General features: G+C 39.5%; 1 protein-coding gene across 1 annotated transcript in view; it reads left to right on the top strand.

Annotated features, from left to right (window-relative positions):
- EPC2 (enhancer of polycomb 2) overlaps positions 1-17,121 on the top strand; it is a 42,618-nt gene extending 25,497 nt beyond the window's left edge. Inside the window, exons 2-14 of the mRNA XM_075180920.1 lie at positions 4,071-4,230; positions 5,156-5,301; positions 7,890-8,096; positions 8,221-8,369; positions 8,531-8,663; positions 9,022-9,210; positions 9,291-9,380; positions 10,289-10,434; positions 10,685-11,013; positions 12,228-12,367; positions 12,986-13,148; positions 14,621-14,954; positions 15,896-17,121. Coding sequence (XP_075037021.1) covers positions 4,071-4,230; positions 5,156-5,301; positions 7,890-8,096; positions 8,221-8,369; positions 8,531-8,663; positions 9,022-9,210; positions 9,291-9,380; positions 10,289-10,434; positions 10,685-11,013; positions 12,228-12,367; positions 12,986-13,148; positions 14,621-14,954; positions 15,896-15,968 — 2,259 coding nt within the window. The 3' untranslated portion in view covers positions 15,969-17,121. The remainder of the gene's footprint in view (positions 1-4,070; positions 4,231-5,155; positions 5,302-7,889; positions 8,097-8,220; positions 8,370-8,530; positions 8,664-9,021; positions 9,211-9,290; positions 9,381-10,288; positions 10,435-10,684; positions 11,014-12,227; positions 12,368-12,985; positions 13,149-14,620; positions 14,955-15,895) is intronic.
- Positions 17,122-17,663: the final 542 nt, after the last annotated feature.

The following is a 17,663-nucleotide window of genomic DNA, read 5'->3' as shown; positions in this document are numbered from 1 at the left end:
TCTTACGTATATTGTGTCCTTTAGAGGAACATCTTTACAATCAACTGTGGGACGGGAATTTGGATCTGTATCTCCCTTAACGGGTAAGATCTGGATGTTACATTTATTTACAAGCCTGATTCATTACATCGGCATAATGAACACCACCAACAGCGCACTGCTCCACTGCTAATGTATTTCAGCTACTACTATGGAGCTACATATTTGAATATACCGCTCTATTTGTGGGAACTTGTCATCTAATTTTATAGCCGGAATCTGGCGAAACAAAGTTCTCTCATCCATACCCGTATACAGAGCTATTACTCATATGGTCATTTGGACAATCCGTTATATGTTAGCAATCTGGCTCTTTGTTGAGACATCTTTTGACATCTTCATCTACATAGATTCCAATTAGCTATAGATATATATCACGTGATTTTGTATTCTATCTGTTGTTATATTTTATTTATTTTCATTATGTATTGTATTCATCTATTGCCGGAGTAAACATGTGTGTGTGTGTATATGTATGTGTGTGTATATGTATATATATATATGTGTATATATATATATATATATATATATATATATATATATATATATATATATATATATATATATATATATATATATATATATATATATTTACCCATTGAGCTATTTGCTTGCTTATTTCCACATACAATTATTTTCAATAGAACATCTCATGCGCAATCTGCTTTTTGGTTAATATGTTTGTTTGTTAGAGGATTGCACCCCCTCTATTGATTTGCTGCAATTGATGTTCAATTTGATTTTGTGTTTTTATGTTTATTGTGCTACCCATTAGCGCCGGAGATTCCTTATATATCTTCTGTAAATGTTCAGGTCTCATGGGTAGTTGGCTCTGGGGTATTTTTACTCCATACATATGTTATGTAGTGTAGCATCGCCAATGGATGAAGCTGGTATTTTGAGCACTGGCTGCATGGGTGGCACTTTCGAAGTCGAAATTCCAAAAATGAACCCATATGCTCCCCCATATCATTCTGTTTGTTTTGTTTATTTTTTTTTAAGAAGGAAGAGATGTAAGAACATGTTGTAGACCTTTTCCCGGTAACTTTGTATAATACATTGTCTTGCCAAGTTATGCAGCCTGTTATAACCATCTGTGTATTGATGGTCCCTTAATACATTCCATATAAGCCATAACTATCATCTCATAAATAGTGGTGCTGTTTCCCTTAGTGGTTGGAGATTGAGTTCCCTTAGTTGTGTATGTACTGTCCCCATCTTGTGCTTAAGGAACCTCTGATCGCCACCTACAACTGTTTTATATATAAACATTTATCATAGCTGTAACAGGCATTTCATCTTTTTTAAGTGATTAATGGCGAAGGTTTGCAGCATATTTTCTGCAAATTGATATGCATACTAATTGCAAAAAGTTAATTGTTCATAAGTGAGAGCTGTGTTTTATATTGTGGAATACCATTAATCATATAGGAATTTCCCTCTAGGAATTTCTCCCATTTAACTCTGACAGACTCTAACATTACTCTTTTTGGTCTATGTAATTGTCTGTGAAAATTGTTACACTTAGGATAGGTACGCACTATATAGATATTTCATCCAATTATCGGGCCAAGCACCGACTGTTTGGCCGGTAACGCGTTAGCGTGTATACTTGCACAATGAACAACAGTTGTTCCAAAGTATCGATCGTCGTTTCATTTGATTGCTCGTTCTGTATAACAATCTCATTCTAACCACCTTCCGATCTTGCAGTGTGTATACACTCGCCTGACTGCACAGAGAAAGAGTAGGAACCTGTCACTGTGTTGTTAAATATAGAGTGTGCTATAGGTGGATTAATTCATCTGTTCTTTCTGAGACTGATTATTTAGTGTGTCACAAGCTAACAAAATTTATAATGACATTGTGAAAAAGTCAAAAGTTTATTTTGTGTGTTATCAGTGTGACAGGAATGACCAACTACACTGCTCTTGGGACCATATGCAGAGCACAGATCAGAAGGTAAATGGTGTATAGTGTATACACATGAATCGGCAGACTGGAAATTTAGTTGTAAGTGAAATCGTTGTAAATAACACATTGGCAGCATGGTGGCCTAGTGGTTAGCACTTCTGCCTCACAGCACTGGGGTCATGAGATCAATTCCTGACGATGGCCTTATCTGTGAGGAGTTTTCATGTTCTCCCCGTATTTGCGTGGGTTTCCTCCGGGTGCTCCGGTTTCCTCCCACACTCCAAAAACATACTGGTAAGTTAATTGGCTGCTAACAAATTGACCCTAGTGTGTGTGTGTGTGTATGTTAGGGAATTTAGACTGCAAGCCCCAATGGGGCAGGGACTGATGTGAATGAGTTCTCTGTACAGCGCTGCGGAATTAGTGGCGCTATATAAATTGATGATGATGATGGTCAGAAAATTCAGTAGTGTGTACCTAGCATTAAGCTGGGTACACACCTATGCAATCTTACTACAGACTTCTGTAACAATGTAACTAGTGGTTGAAAGTCCTAATGAGCATGCCGATTCATGTGTACACGCCTACACAATTTACCTTCCGATCTGTGATCTCCATTTCTCATAAGATATCTGCCTCCGCTGTGGATTGCGAGTGTGTACAAACTTCCACATTTGCCCGACATCGTGATCGTGATGTTTAGGAAGTTTATAAAAGCAAATCAAGAGTGTACACACTCTTGCAATATCTGTTTAAAAGTTTGTGAATTGTGTGATCTGCACAATATTTGCATAGGTGTGTACCCAGGTTTACAGTTACTGGTTATGTATTCCTGTGGCAATCCTATTTGGCAGCTTTTCTGAATTATATGAACGTAATAGTGGCACAGTGGTTAACGTTTTTGCGTCGCTGGGCTGGGGCCATGGGTTCCGTTCTGACCAAGGCCTTCTCTGTGTAGAGCTTGTATGTTCTCCCAAGGTTACGTAGGTTTCCCCACACAGTCCAAAAACATACTAGTAGATTAATTGGTCGATGACATAACTGGACCCTAGTGTGTCTGTATTTAGACTGTCTGCTCCAATGGGTCAGGGACTGATGTGAATGACACAATAATTCTCTGGAAAACGTTGTGGCACTATACAAATAAACAATAAGAAATCTATAGTTTAGCACTGGTTGAAGATTGGTATATTAGTACATTGTATTTTCAGTGTTTTGTAATGGAACTGGTGCCTTTGCGTGTGTCCTGCCTTCATCAATGGTTGTTCATGTTAATACAAGTGGTGGCTCTTCACTGTGACGTGAGTTTTTGAAGCTCCAGGAGACCTTGTTTTTTGTTAATCACATTAATTCATGGGTAGGGCTTTACCCTGATTATTGTAATATATTCTTCTTTGCCTGTAGCAATGAGAAACCATTCACCTCTACTATTAGTAGCCATTTTCAATGTTGGGCCATTCAAATGTCAGACCTTAAAAGAAGGTGACCAACAATTTGATTTCCAAAGAAGTTCTGCAGCAGGTTCCCTGAGTTCTCAGACCTGATGTTCCTGCCCTGGTAGGGCTGCTGGACTGGGTGGCAGTGCAGATCCAGACCGCAACACGAGACTGAAGGTCCATTTTGTTGAAGCTGCTCATGCGCTTCTGTTGTCAGACACCAGCACCTTTGGCTATTTACGGGTTTTATTCCACCTAGCAAGAGGCGTGTTGTGGTCTTGTCTGCTTGGCACAACCTATCCCAGATTTGCAGAGTGGAAATCAAGCAGTTGGTCTCCCTCTCATGTTTTTCTTGTACAGCGTCTGACCTGGAGGAGTGCCAGGGTTTGCTAGGCATCAGGGATGCCTGTATATGATATCTGGGCTTGAATGATGTGAGAATGTATAACGTAAATGCCAGCCATGTTCTGCGTCTAATGTCCGTTTCAGAATGATTGATTATTTTGCATTGTGCAGGAGAGTTATGTGATTCAATGAGTTCTCTCTCAGGTTTATTATCTCGCATATAAAAGGTGTGTGATATATGTATGTGTACTGATTCTTGCTTTATCACCACTGTGGATACATTAATGATACACTTGCTTTCATTGCCATTTCTACAGCATCTCTCTCTATTTGCAGGAACATCACTTACAACGAGCTATTTCGGCACAGCAAGTTTTTAGAGAAAAGAAAGAAAGCATGGTCATTCCCGTTCCTGAAGCCGAGAGCAATGTTCTCTACTACAGTCGCCTGTACAAAGGGGAATTTAAACAGCCCAAGCAGTTCATTCACATTCAGCGTAAGTTTATCTGGTAAAGTGCATCCCATGTATCACACAGGCTGTATCTGTTGCTTGGAACTGGATGAACCACCTGCCCTCTAAGACAGGAAGCCGAGCTTCAATGAGCGCTCTTCTATAAACATGGCTCTGTTTCCCATGTCCCGTCCCCCTCCCTTGAAATCTGCCGACTGATAATAGTCTTGTCACAGCATGCAGGCCAAAAAAATAAATGAGCAGCGCATAGAACGCATTGAGCATACTAATCTATAAAGGTGGTTACTGGGTATATTCGATACGCTGGTAGTAACAGTGACTCCTCTCCTTTGTTGTGTCACACAGATCCCTCACTCCTTTCATTGTGTGTAGGGCTGTCCTATACCAACTACTCATTGTAAAGCTGCTAGCAAGACAGTTCTGTCATTACATCTGTAAGCTTACACAGGGTTAAGTGTCCTTAAACAGTTTCTCTGAGGTTAACATTGTTGGTCCATGTATTGGAGGCTGGTTATACCAGTTCAGCTTGTTGTAAATGTGTTACTTCATAATACTACAACACATTTCTACTTTTATGAAGAATGGTGTTTGCATACCCTGCTGTCTAGTTGTCAATATGAGTCATTTAAATTTGCAAGAGTAATTGTGAATCCTGCAGATTGTAAGTGTGCGTGCAGGACCCTCTTACCTCTCTGTCTGTATTACCCAGTATTGTTTATTGCTGTGTTTGTTCCCGATTCTAAAGCGTTACGGAATTTGCTAGAACAATATAAGTAAATGTTGTTGATCTTCCCTTGTGCTGGGAATATATACACATACTTATATGTGTGTGTAAAATATATATTATTCTACTTTTTCTTTTTTATGGTGATGCATTTTCATGTGAAGTCAGACATGTGTTTGGGGTATAATAATTCAGTTAATAATTTTAGTTATTCTTAACTTTTAGCGTTCAATCTAGACAATGAGCAGCCAGATTATGATATGGACTCTGAAGATGAGACTTTGCTTAACCGGCTCAACAGGAAAATGGAACTGAAACCACTGCAGTTTGAGATAATGATTGACAGGCTGGAAAAGGCGAGCTCCAATCAGGTACTGAGATCACAACGTCTGATAGACAGTTTATCATTTTTTTTAAAATTCCTTTCCCTAAAAGAACAATTGATGTTGCTGGGAGTGGATTCTTCATGAGGGGATACAGGTTTCCATCTTGCACATATGTTGTGTATGATAAAGAGGATGTTTTAGCAGTTTCTCCTTTGCTTCTTATTGCATTAATACATTCTAGTCTCTCTTGCACCAACTTCCTCTTTACATCACCACCTCTTGCTTGTGGGATTTGGAGAACGCTGATCTGGGAGAGAGCATAGTGCATAGAGAACAACATATTCTTGTCCTCCCTGTTTGTTTATTTATTTTACTAAATATGTTGTGCACAGGATACTATATAATAAACATATGAAGCCTCTTTAAACAATTCAATATCTATTAAAGAGAGAGTCAAAACTGCCCACACTCTTCAATGGCATTAACTCCTTCTTGACAATTGTTAACTATTAACCAATAGCGTACTGAGAGCTGTTATGTTTAGCAATGCTGTTCAGTTGTTATCTATGGGAGGGAGATTTAAATTCCCTATGGTTACACTCGCAAAACAGTCAGTTACGGTAATGATAGCTGTGCTCTTTTTTGCTCACACTTAATAATTGATAATTGAATCTTCCCCATATGTAATGTTGGCCTCTAATTTAATTTATCTAAAGTGTATCTAGTGAAGGTTAATTTTGTGGTGGATCAGTATTCCCCGTCCACCCTCTCCCTCCCTCCCTTTACTTTTTCCTTCCTTCATTATCCCCCTCCCCTTAACATATTGGTTTAAAAAAAAAAAAAAAGAAAGAAAAGACCTAACGCTGTTCATAATTCACCTTTATACATATATAATCAATAAATAAGTTTAAAAATTATCTGTTGTAAGTGCCCGACCTGGTGGCCAATGAGATTGATAAAGGCACAATGCCACAATTGGTTGAAACAAACTTGTTTACTTATTTCCATTGGACAAACGACAACCAGGCTGGAAGGCTGTTTGAGAAAAGATTTGGACAGTAGTACCGGCACACTAAATAGATTACACTACAGTACTTTATAAAGTGCAGGAGTCCGTGAAGGCACATGCTTGTGTTTGGTTGATAGCTGTCATTTTATAAGGTTGTTTTATTTTTATTTATGTTTGTCATCAATGTTCAGTTCTATAGACTATTAAAACTCCTTAAATCTCCAAATGTGTTATAGTTGTGAATAAGCATCGCCATTGAGAGTCCCTTATGAGAACACAGAGCCATCTAGCTTTAGGTTCATAGTTTCAAATATGTGTTCATCAGGGGTGGGTATTACTAGTTGGGCATTAAATCAAAATTATGAACCACAAAAAAAAAAAGAAGCCGGCCTACGTAGCTGATAATTCCAAAACTTAGGTATGTTAAATAAAAGGGGGGATGGTGGGATAACGGTACACATTTCATCCAGAACCTCCATACACTGAGATTATTTGAGGTTTCGGCACGGATCAGATGAAGCGCATGCATGATCACGTCTCTAGTTATAACTAGCACAGACTCTGCTAATTTGTGCCTTTTATCACATGCCGTCTGGCTGACCAATGATCAGGATACGTTACCAGCTCAGTATAGAAGTGCATTTCCTATTTACTACAGGCAATTGATACAATCCACTAGCATTAAAGAAGTTATTGTACGTCCATTATTGTGTAGTACATACTTTACCTTTTATATGGAATCAATAATAAATGTGATCTGTATTCCCCTTTGCAATATTGTTTTCATGTATTATGGACACCTGAAAAAATTAGGTATTTATTTATGTACTTTGTCTTATTTTAGTCATAACGTGTAAGAATCTAAGATTTTTAGTCAGCACTAAGGTTTATAGAGGAGGTCATCACCAGGTACCACCTCTACCGTACACTAATGAAACCTGTTTAGGGTCGCTAGAGTTAGATAAAGGTCTGCTACTCAGGCACAATAGAGATAATTCAGAAATTGAATACTGTCAGAGACAGACATGTTGAGCAGCAGACTTTTCTCCTTTACTGATGAGCTCCAAGAAGGGTAAAACAGTCTGCCTGTAGTGCGGCTTTAGTCTGTCTATCCAGCGGGAAAATCCATATAAAGTGTTCTCAGAATTGAAAAGTCCTGTAATAGAGAAGGGAACGGGAATGTGTTTGCATTTTGTGAGTAAAGGCCTCCTTTCCTCAGTGAAGGAAATCCAAATTGCACCTTTTAGAAATAGAAATACCATCCTAGAACTTCAGAATAATTGAAGGCCAGATTAATTAGTTACTTGGTAATTGGCTTTGTTCAGTGTTTTTCATACAGGTCTTAATCTTTGTGGGTATCATTAATTATATAATGGCAACTTATTATGCAACGCTGTACTGAGACTGTAATAATTTCCTGCCTATTCCCAGACCCTGCCCATTTGCTCCTATAGTCTAATAGTAATTTACATACATTACATCGGTAATGATATCATTCTAATAACACGACCGAGTACTATAGTAGAGACGGAATTCTCATTCATATATAATTCTTAGAACACTTACAAGTGTATGTAAATATCAGTAGCAATATGTTCATACTATCCTTTGTGATTTCTTGCAGCTTGTGACTCTTCAGGAAGCTAAGTTGCTGCTAAATGAGGATGATTACCTTATAAAATCTGTGTATGACTACTGGGTAAGAAAACGTAAGAACTGCAGGGGGCCCTCCCTCATCCCTCAAATTAAACAAGAGAAGCGCGACGGGTCTACAAACAGTGACCCATATGTTGCATTCCGGCGGAGAACTGAAAAGATGCAAACTCGAAAGGTAAAGTCCCAGCACAATGTACCTGTAACATGTACCTGTAAGGTAATGCAGGGCTCCCTATTCCTCTTCCTGTAGTACATGGTGAGAATGTGCATCAATATGGGTCTTACTGTACTTTCTGCAGAATCGCAAGAATGATGAGGCCTCTTATGAGAAAATGTTAAAGTTAAGAAGAGAGTTCAGCCGAGCCATAACCATATTGGAAATGATCAAAAGAAGAGAAAAGACGAAGCGGGAACTGTTGCATTTAACGCTGGAAGTGGTAGAGAAGAGGTAAAACATAATGCTCAATTATCAGGATACTGAGTTGTGCCATATGATAATCCTTTAGACCCGTGCTGTCTAATACCGCCCTCTGTATTAATGCAGGATGGCAGCAGCTCATCCCTTTTACTGTAACTATTTTATTAATATATTTTTGTTTTTTATGAAAGGTACAATCTGGGTGACTTTGGAGGCGAAATATTGAATGAAATTAAAGTTTCAAAGGTTGAGAAGGAGGCCCACACCATACCAACATCTCTTCACAACGGCAAACATCACAGAGCTCCTGAGTGCAAAACTAAGGTATGTCCTGAACAGACTCCTCTGTAATGTGTGATACATGGGTGTCCATAGTCTTATTATCCTTATCCATTTATCCATATAACGTTGTATAAAATAAGGAAATGAATTGTGGTCAAAACCAGCAAAAATAATCTGTACTGTGCAGCATACAACAACTGGGGAGCCCCAATCTATTTTCTCTTTGGTGGGTTTTTTAATTTGCTTTTATTGGAGGAGGACAGGCGGCTGAATAGCTGCCACCAGGCCAGTATCGCCATTTCAGCGGGTCAGTACCGAGCCTGGTAACATTTTACTTCTGTAGCAAGCAATAGATTTTTGTTTTCCCAATTGTAGTAATTCCTATAAATGTCCCTTGCAGAATATTCACCATCCCTCTGTGAAAGAAGAAGTTTTTGAAATCGTCCGGCTAAAAAAGAAATACCCAAAGAAGCCAAAAGCAGATCCGGTTGTGACTCCTCAGCCAGCCTCAGAGCCATTGCCAGTAATTAACAAGAGTGATATCAAACAATATGACTTCCAGAGCTCTGACGATGAAGAGTTTCCACAGGTTAGGCCTAAAACTGTCATCAAAGAAGAGGGTTCAAGAGAGGAGAGTCTCCGGGTTAATCCCCTGTTTCCCTTCTCCAGGTACCCTCTCCAGTGTCTGATCTAGAAGAAGAGAACGACCCCGATGGGCCTTTTGCCTTCAGGAGAAGAACTGGATGCCAGTATTACGCCGTAAGACTCGCCTCTGTTTCATGTTTCAGTGTAGATGATTAGTAAATGGTTTATATCAAATGTGTGTTGAATGTTTCCAAAAGCTAAACCAAGTCAAGTGTATTATTGTCAGGCCTTGTACAGACACTATATGCATGCAGGCATATATGTGACCAAATCACTTTATATGTATATATTATTTTTTTTATTTTGTTTAACTATTTAATTTCTCATAAAAGCCATGAAGGTTTGGAGCAGGTTTGGTTACCCAGTAAAAGCAGCTTTCACAGCCAGCAGGAAGTCTGAGAACTAGATACATACTGCTCTAATTAATCTTAAGGAATTTTCATTATCTAGTGTAAAAACTGGTTTTGTGGGGTGGGGATGGCATCTGGGCTTGAGAGAAGTCTAGAAAATTCTATGCATCTTATACATGAGAGTCTGATGGCCGTAACTCCCATGGTTCTGGTCGCTTGTATGGGCATGAGCTTGTAAAATATACATACTTATTTCAGCTTGTATTAGCCGGCTTATTGGGTGGTTTGTCCAATCAGTTACGTTGACAACCATTCAGTTTGACCTGTCAAATGTTTCAGGCAAGCAACTGGAGGTAAGTAGCTCCCAAGCTACTAGCATAGAAGAGAGATTTGTACTATTTGGTATGAGTGGTTTATTGATAAAGTGTTTTATTGAGATCTACGCGTTTTAAAACCTTTTTAAATGATCCGTTAACACGTGTACCGGTCAGATCAGAGGTTTTAAATGGCACCAGTGCCAATTGTACAACACAACACGGAGCCCGCATGGTAGTTATAAGGCTGAGCGGGTAATAAGACCATACCTTGTGCCAGGACAGTAAAGGTCAAACTTTTGCCAGTTCTCAAAAAAAATAATATATTTACGGTTTACTGGTTTGTTTGTATCTGTAGCCACGTTTGGACCAAATTGACGATCCTTTAGAAAACCCTGGTTTGTCAGGACTGGCTCGGCTTCGGTATAAGCATTGCCTCACCGCTCTCACAGTCCCCAGACGCTGTATAGGATTTGCAAGGAGACGTCTGGGCCGAGGTGGAAGGTAAATTGTTTTTTGTTTGGCAAAGGGGCACACCCTTCTTGTGCTTGTTTAGTTTTGTTTGGGTTATACTCTAAAAATAAATCATGAAACGCTTTACTGGTTTCTGGTGTTACATTATTAATTTTCTTGGTAAAATGCCCATTTGTCAATGAAGACAAACCAAATCTGTCTATGTGGATCACATCATATGAGCAACCAATTACCTTTTCCCCTGTGTAAACTTCTTTTTTTCTTATATCTTGTGTTTTAGGGTTATAATGGACCGGTTATCCTCAGAACATGATCCCATCCTAAAGCAGCTGGACCCTGAAATGTTGTCTAGTTTTTCAAGCTCTTCCCAAGTTGCACATTCCCCTCCCGATATCTCATGGACCAATGCTTCCGATAAACATTGTACAAACAGACTGTCTCTCTCAGAGATCCTAAGCAATATTCGGTTGTGTCGACTGCAGTGTTTCCAGCCAAGGCGAATACATTTTCAAGACAACGATAGCGAAGAATGTACCTCAAGGATAGTAGGGCATGCCGTGAGCATAAAACGAGCCGCTTTACTGAACACCAGCAAGAATGGACTGACAGGTACAATTCTGTCCTTTCTCTACAAGATGCATCCAGTGACTTCTTATTGGTGTTCGTGTTTTAGTACTACAGCTTAATGACTACATACCTGTAGGTCTGTCTGAATTTCTTAACAATGAGCCTGTATTTTATAATTATTTATTATCTTTTATTTATAAGACTCCATAAGGGTCCCGCAGCGATGTACGTAGGGGTTAGAACATAAAATGAGAAAATAACAGAAGTGCAAATTAAATAAATACCAACAACAAATTATTAATGACTTCACAGCCCGCAAAATGACATAAGACGTACATGCTGGCATTGGTGCAAATTAAGGCGGTGCAGAAGTCCTCCTATTTGGGGCAAGAGGATTCAGGACTGGAAGTTGGGGATTTGAGGCTCCCATAATTCTGAGTGTCCACAGAAGGGCTTAACAAATACTTACAGGCACCACAAACTGCAGACAGGTAGCTGGGAAGCCATTTTGCCAATGATTTTTAATGGCTTCTGCAGCTGTTACTGATAACTATACCTCATTATGTGTAAATGGCTTTATCATAATCAGCTTTACTGGGGATGTTCTATTGATACATTTTATTTATTTTAGAAAACCTTCTAATTCTTAATGCACTTAGAACTTAAGTAATTATCATCCGATCATGTGCGGCTCGGTAAGGGAGACTTTGGCAAGTAGTAAAAAAAGTTTGTTGTGTGTAGATTTTGGTGCATAGACAAGTATACCTCCAACTCTTATTCAAGGAAGTGTTATAGGCAGTTGGTCATTTAAAATTTTTGTATTGCTCCCTTAAACTTTAGGGGAAAGGGTTTTTATTTTTGTTTATTTTGCACAGATAATGACATTATATTCTGTTTTGATGGAGTAGTTAAATAAGGACTTTATTCATGCACCAACCATACAGAAAAACTAACAAACTAATTTATGGATCTTTATCTTGTGATTTATTTATTTTTATTTATTTTTTGCTGAGCATTTTATTGGTTAAATTGCTCTTTTACCTGCACCCAATGGAGGCAGACCTTGGGTGGGATGTACTGTGAAAATGCAGCCTATCGGTTCACTAGGAGATGGGTGAGGCACACTTTATAGATGAGTAACACATGAAATGATTTCCTGTGTGGTCAGAATGACCTTTTCATATCCTAATTTATAGGCTGACTTTTCCAGATCCTCCTTTATGGAGAGTAACCTGTGTGACCTATTTCTCTTCCAGTCACGGGGGGCATCACAGAGGAGCAGTTCCAGACGCATCAGCAGCAGTTGGTTCAAATGCAAAGGCAGCAGCTGGCTCAGCTCCAACACAAGCAGCAGTCGTCCCAGCAGTCGTCGCAGCCGATACATCCGCACGCACAGGTACGCCACCAGTCATACTATACACACGTTGTTCCCTGGTGCGTGATTTACACTGCATGGTACTGGCACTCAGGGACTAGTAATGGGACAGGTTTTAAGGACGGTGTCGCTACAATACTGCTGCTATGTCATTAAGCTGTTGGTTATTTTTTCTCTTTCTCCTTGAGGCAGCCAATTTGCAGCTAGAACCAATATTCACCCTGTCCATTCACTAGTTGCTAGTGCTGTTATCAAGATATTGAGGCACAAAGTGCCACATGCCTCAGTGATGTCGCTAGTTCCCAGTGTATGGACAGGGTGAATTCTCTTGAATATTGTTTCGGCCACAAATCGACGGCTTCTGCTGTGAAATAGGTGATAATTTCACCATAATTGTACCATTAGAAATGGTTTGAAATCACGATTTATTTGAGTACTGCGGCCTCTGCTAAGGTTTAGCTCAAACAAAACTCTGCTTAGGCCACATTAGCGCCACCTAGATGTCATCAGATTTATTGCACACAAATAAAAGATCAGTGAGCAATTGTTTAGTCTACAATACAGATCTTAAATAGTGATCCGTCCTTTTCAACTATCTGACTGTTCATCTTAAGTGACCTTGATCTGTGTCTTCTCCAGGGCTCTGGAAATACCGACTGCATGTCCAAGACACTGGACTCGGCTAGTGCCCACTTTGCTGCGTCTGCCGTGGTCAACTCGCCAACTCCAGGCCGCAGTGAGGTCACCAAGGATCAAAGCACCGGCCACAGCAGCCTGAATGGCATTGTACAACCGCCAGGAGGTATGTGTTGGCTACAGAAACAGTACGTACTTATTTCATAGACCCAACCAACCATCTTTGGGGTCTTTCCTTTTTTTGTGACTATATTGTAATAAGTAAGGTCTGTTAAGTTATAAAGAGCGTAGGAACATATATGTTGTTCAGAAATTATTATACTTGCACAGTATAATTGGAAGACTAAATACAACTGGTAAATAAAAATAAAGTTTAATAAAATGTGTACACCTGATCAAATATATTTATATAACAGTCTGCACCTGCCGCTGCCGGCATCTTCCTGCTTTATTGTCAGATGTTTGTTATATCTGGTAATACTTGTTTATGTTATCACAGATAAGTGTCTCGTTAATTTCATATATTTTAACTTATTACTAAGAGTAAGGGTAATGTGTGGCTCTTTTAAAGGATAGAGAGCCACCCATTGCTGTTCTAAATTATCTGCTAAAAAAAAGGTGATATTTATGCACTCCTGTGTAAAACAAAGTGGTTGGTGATTGTGTATGAGAGGAGGGAAAAGGATCATGGGTAAGCCACAATGTCGCGCAGGAGACGAGCAGACACAGGAATCCTATTACAGCCTTCTAGTGTTGGGCGTCCATTGTTGTGGCCCAATATAAACATAAACCCCTACAGTGCTGATTAGAGGCTTCCAGGGGATGGGGAAACCTATAATTCAGGTAAGGGGGGTGTGGTGAGTTACTCTAGGACATTTTATAAAGCATGGTGGAATTGGACTTTTATCTTTTAATCTTTGGGTTAATATTAGAAGGGAAAAGGTTACTGTATAATTTAGTATAGTGTGTAGCAGTAGTTTATTGGCTTACATCCATTGCTTCCAGTTCTAGTAGCAGTGACCTCCTTTACACTTGCTGTCCACGCACAAGCGGATTGTACTGCTTGACCCTAGTGCCAAACAGGATCCATTTGCCATTTTCCGGCCCTGTTGGTGCAATCAGCAAATGACTGAAAAGACAAGTAGATTGTGATCATCCGCCTGCTGTATTTAGAGACCTGCCCGAAAATCTTCAGAACCTTTATAACCCGATTGATTCCAGGAAGCTGATACAGGTGAACTTACTGGCGTCCGAGCACGAATTTGAACTCACAAAAGACGTGGTGTTTAGTTTATGTGGAGACAACGAATAGGGAAACAAGGTTCTGTCACTCGAACAGCACGTCCTATCGTATGAGATGCTCATTTGCTGTTGGAATAAGAGCTGTTATAACTAGCGACTGTATTTACCTGAAAAATAAACCTTTGTTATTTGTCTTTTTTACAATAAAGAGTCCTGAAATCTTTTGATATGCGAAATGCATGTTACTGTTTCTATTTTTGAATTGTACACTGCTATTGAGGCTGATAATTGTATAGACTTTGTTATATTTGTTACCTGGCAACCTTGAAGAACATTTGTAATCCGGTTGTTGACCATATTGGCACCTGACCGTTTCCGTTTTCTTGGGTTTCCCAGGGACTGCAAAAACGTTGTACTCCACAAACATGGCTTTATCATCCAGCCCAGGGATCTCCACCGTTCAGCTTGTACGGACAGTTGGACACCCCACCACTAACCACTTAATCCCAACATTGTGCACAAGTAGCCCCCAGAACCTTCCTATGAGTAATTCCTGCCTAACGAACACCGTTCACCTCAACAACGTCAGTGTTGTGTCACCTGTCAATGTGCATATCAATACAAGGACTTCTGCACCATCTCCCACAGCCTTAAAACTCGCCACAGTCGCTGCCAGCATGGACCGAGTGCCAAAGGTTACTCCGAGCAGTGCCATCAGCAGCATAGCCAGGTGTGTATTATAATGTCACTGTTACCTTCATATTATGTTCAGGATGGCATTCTCTATGGTTACAAGTAAAAAAATAAAATTTAAAAAAGTGTTATTTATTGTAAATGTTTATGGCTGGTTGGGTAAAAGCAGCCATTTATTGTTACCTTTTTGTTAATTTGTGCCAGTAAGAGAATCCATTATAGCACTTTGCTGATATGTGCTCTGTGCAAATCGCCTTTTTGTTCTTGCAGTGTTCTTATTTTTCTACTTTTGTTTGTATGGAAATAAAAATTATCCACCAAACATTTTACTTACTATGGATTGTGTTCTGTTATTTGTCAGCGGTGTGTTCTCTGGGTACTGAACCACAGGTTAGGTTTGTCACACTGAATGGGGACGAGCAGTGCATCGGTGATGGTACAGCTTGTGTTATGTTCCATTATATAGGTGTGGAGATCCTAGGGCTTCAAGATTACAGTCTACATAATAAGAAAATAAGGCATGCTCTAAAGCCCAAGGGCCATCCAGCTAGGTAGCCTCACTGCCATGTAGCCGTCACCTCATTATATTCTGCTTTTCTTATGGAATGCTGTATTGAAATGTGGAGGTCATTTGAATAAAAAAATTATTATAATTAAAGAACTTGGACTGCATGTATCTTATTGTCACATTTTCCTTGGTGTATTTTGGATTTGTGCTGCTAGAGAGTCGCGTTACCACATAGACTAGTAAGGTAGAGCAGGATAGCAGAAACTCAAACTCTTTCCTTATTTCTTTCTTATTATATTTAGTTAACGTGATTTACACATTGGTCAAGGACTTATTAAACACAAGATCTTTGTGTAGGGTCTTTCTTCTCAGGCAGCCTCTAAGCACACTTACCTCGCAGAGCTCTGCAAAATAATTTCGCCTTTCTGAGACCACTGTACTAATTACCGTCCCTTTATGTTCTGTTCCAGAGAGAATCACGAACCAGAAAGGCTGGGCTTAAACGGAATCGCAGACACCACAGTAGCCATGGAGGTGACATAACTTCAGAACATAGACTTGACCTGACGTTTTCAGGAATTCTTTCTTTATTTTCTTTCCCCCCCACCGAAATGCAAGCTGCAACGCTCTGCGGATCAGAGCCTGCTAACATGGACCTAAACGGACTATTAAGTGTATGGGACGTTCCTCCCATTATACTCTCTGTACATTTTGTAAAATTGGAAAAAATCACTACCTTGTAAAATAGTTTATTTGTATCATTCATATTATTTCTGTTACTTGAATAGTACATATTCATCATCATGCTTTTGCACTTGAATTTGCAACTGAATGGATATAAAAACAAATCTTTAATGGGATCATGAGCATGGAATTGGGGTCCTGCATCACTTGTTTTAGCTATTTATTTTGCCATGTTTACATTTTGTATCTTGTACAAATAAATCCAACTTTGTGTCTAAAACGAAAGTTAAAGTGCACGGTCACCTGCGCACAGTGCCGGTTGCCATTTTGTGGGCGGGGCCAACATTCGGGCTTGGGAGCCGTTAACACCACAATTTGGCCGCTTCCACTGTGGGAAGGTGACGGATTCCACTTTAAAGATTCATAGATAGGAAATTAAAATTCTTGTAATTTTTTTCTAAAGGTAATGTAAGGTTTTCACTTTGTTCATTTTGTTTCACAATTTGACTATATGGACCTTTTGGTAATAGTGACACTTCACGGTCAGATATGAAGTTTGAGGCAAAATAGTATTTTCTATTACTGTGCAGGGGGAGGGATGGATCGATACAGACAAAATTTAACGTAGAATCTCAGTTTTTTTTCCCCCATATATTTTGAATGTATTTCTATTTATAATTCCAGTTTATAAGAGTAAATTACACAAAGTCTATGAAAGATAAAACGATGCGTCGGGCACCAGAGCGGTGCAGCTATTTCCATTTTATCACAGATTTGGCAGCTGGATAAAATAGGCAATTCTCTAACACCCACAGTAGAGATTCTCCAAGGTCCGTATTGCATCATATAGCATTGCATTAACTATTGGAAGTTACTATCGAGCCATCCCTGGTGTCAGCGGGAGGGGACATGCTGAACGATTTCCTGTCCAATAAGGCAAGTAACGGGTCTGAAATAGTCTGATTCTTAACTGTTGAACACTTTTTGCTAATGTTAGTGACCCTTTTTTTTTTTTTTTTTTTTTTTTTTTTTTTAAAATACCTTTCCTGTAGATGAGATGTGCGGCTCTCTCTATCAGACTGTTTGTTGATGCACTAGGTCAGACAACTTTCCCTGTTACTTGTTCTTGATAAGTGAAAACTGCAGGGAAATAAAATCCATCTAAAAACGTAGACACCTTGCACAAATGTTTCTTGCACATTGTGTAAAAAGTAAGTAGAGGTTTAGAACAGTTGCTGGTTTATCTTCCTCGTGGTTTTTTACAGAAAATGATGCAGCGGATTAAGCATCAACAATACGGCTTGTGCAGGACCCTGGAGCCGGCCTTCCTGTGCTATAATGAAAGATGACCCAGTTTAAATAGTTGTGTGTTGGGAATGAGACGTAAAGCAGGGCTGCTCCCAAGTGTGACGTTCCCGGTCTCCTACTCAAAGTGGAAGCTGAAGTTTTGTGGACTAAATCGGCATTAATGACAACACAGCTCATCGGTACTCTAGGAACGAGTGACATCAGACAAGCAGCCATGATTCAATCATTTTGTGAGCTTACACCAAT

This window comes from Mixophyes fleayi, chromosome 7, assembly GCF_038048845.1.
Source record: "Mixophyes fleayi isolate aMixFle1 chromosome 7, aMixFle1.hap1, whole genome shotgun sequence".
NCBI lineage: Eukaryota > Metazoa > Chordata > Amphibia > Anura > Limnodynastidae > Mixophyes > Mixophyes fleayi.
This window is presented reverse-complemented; position numbering and strand designations above follow the sequence as displayed.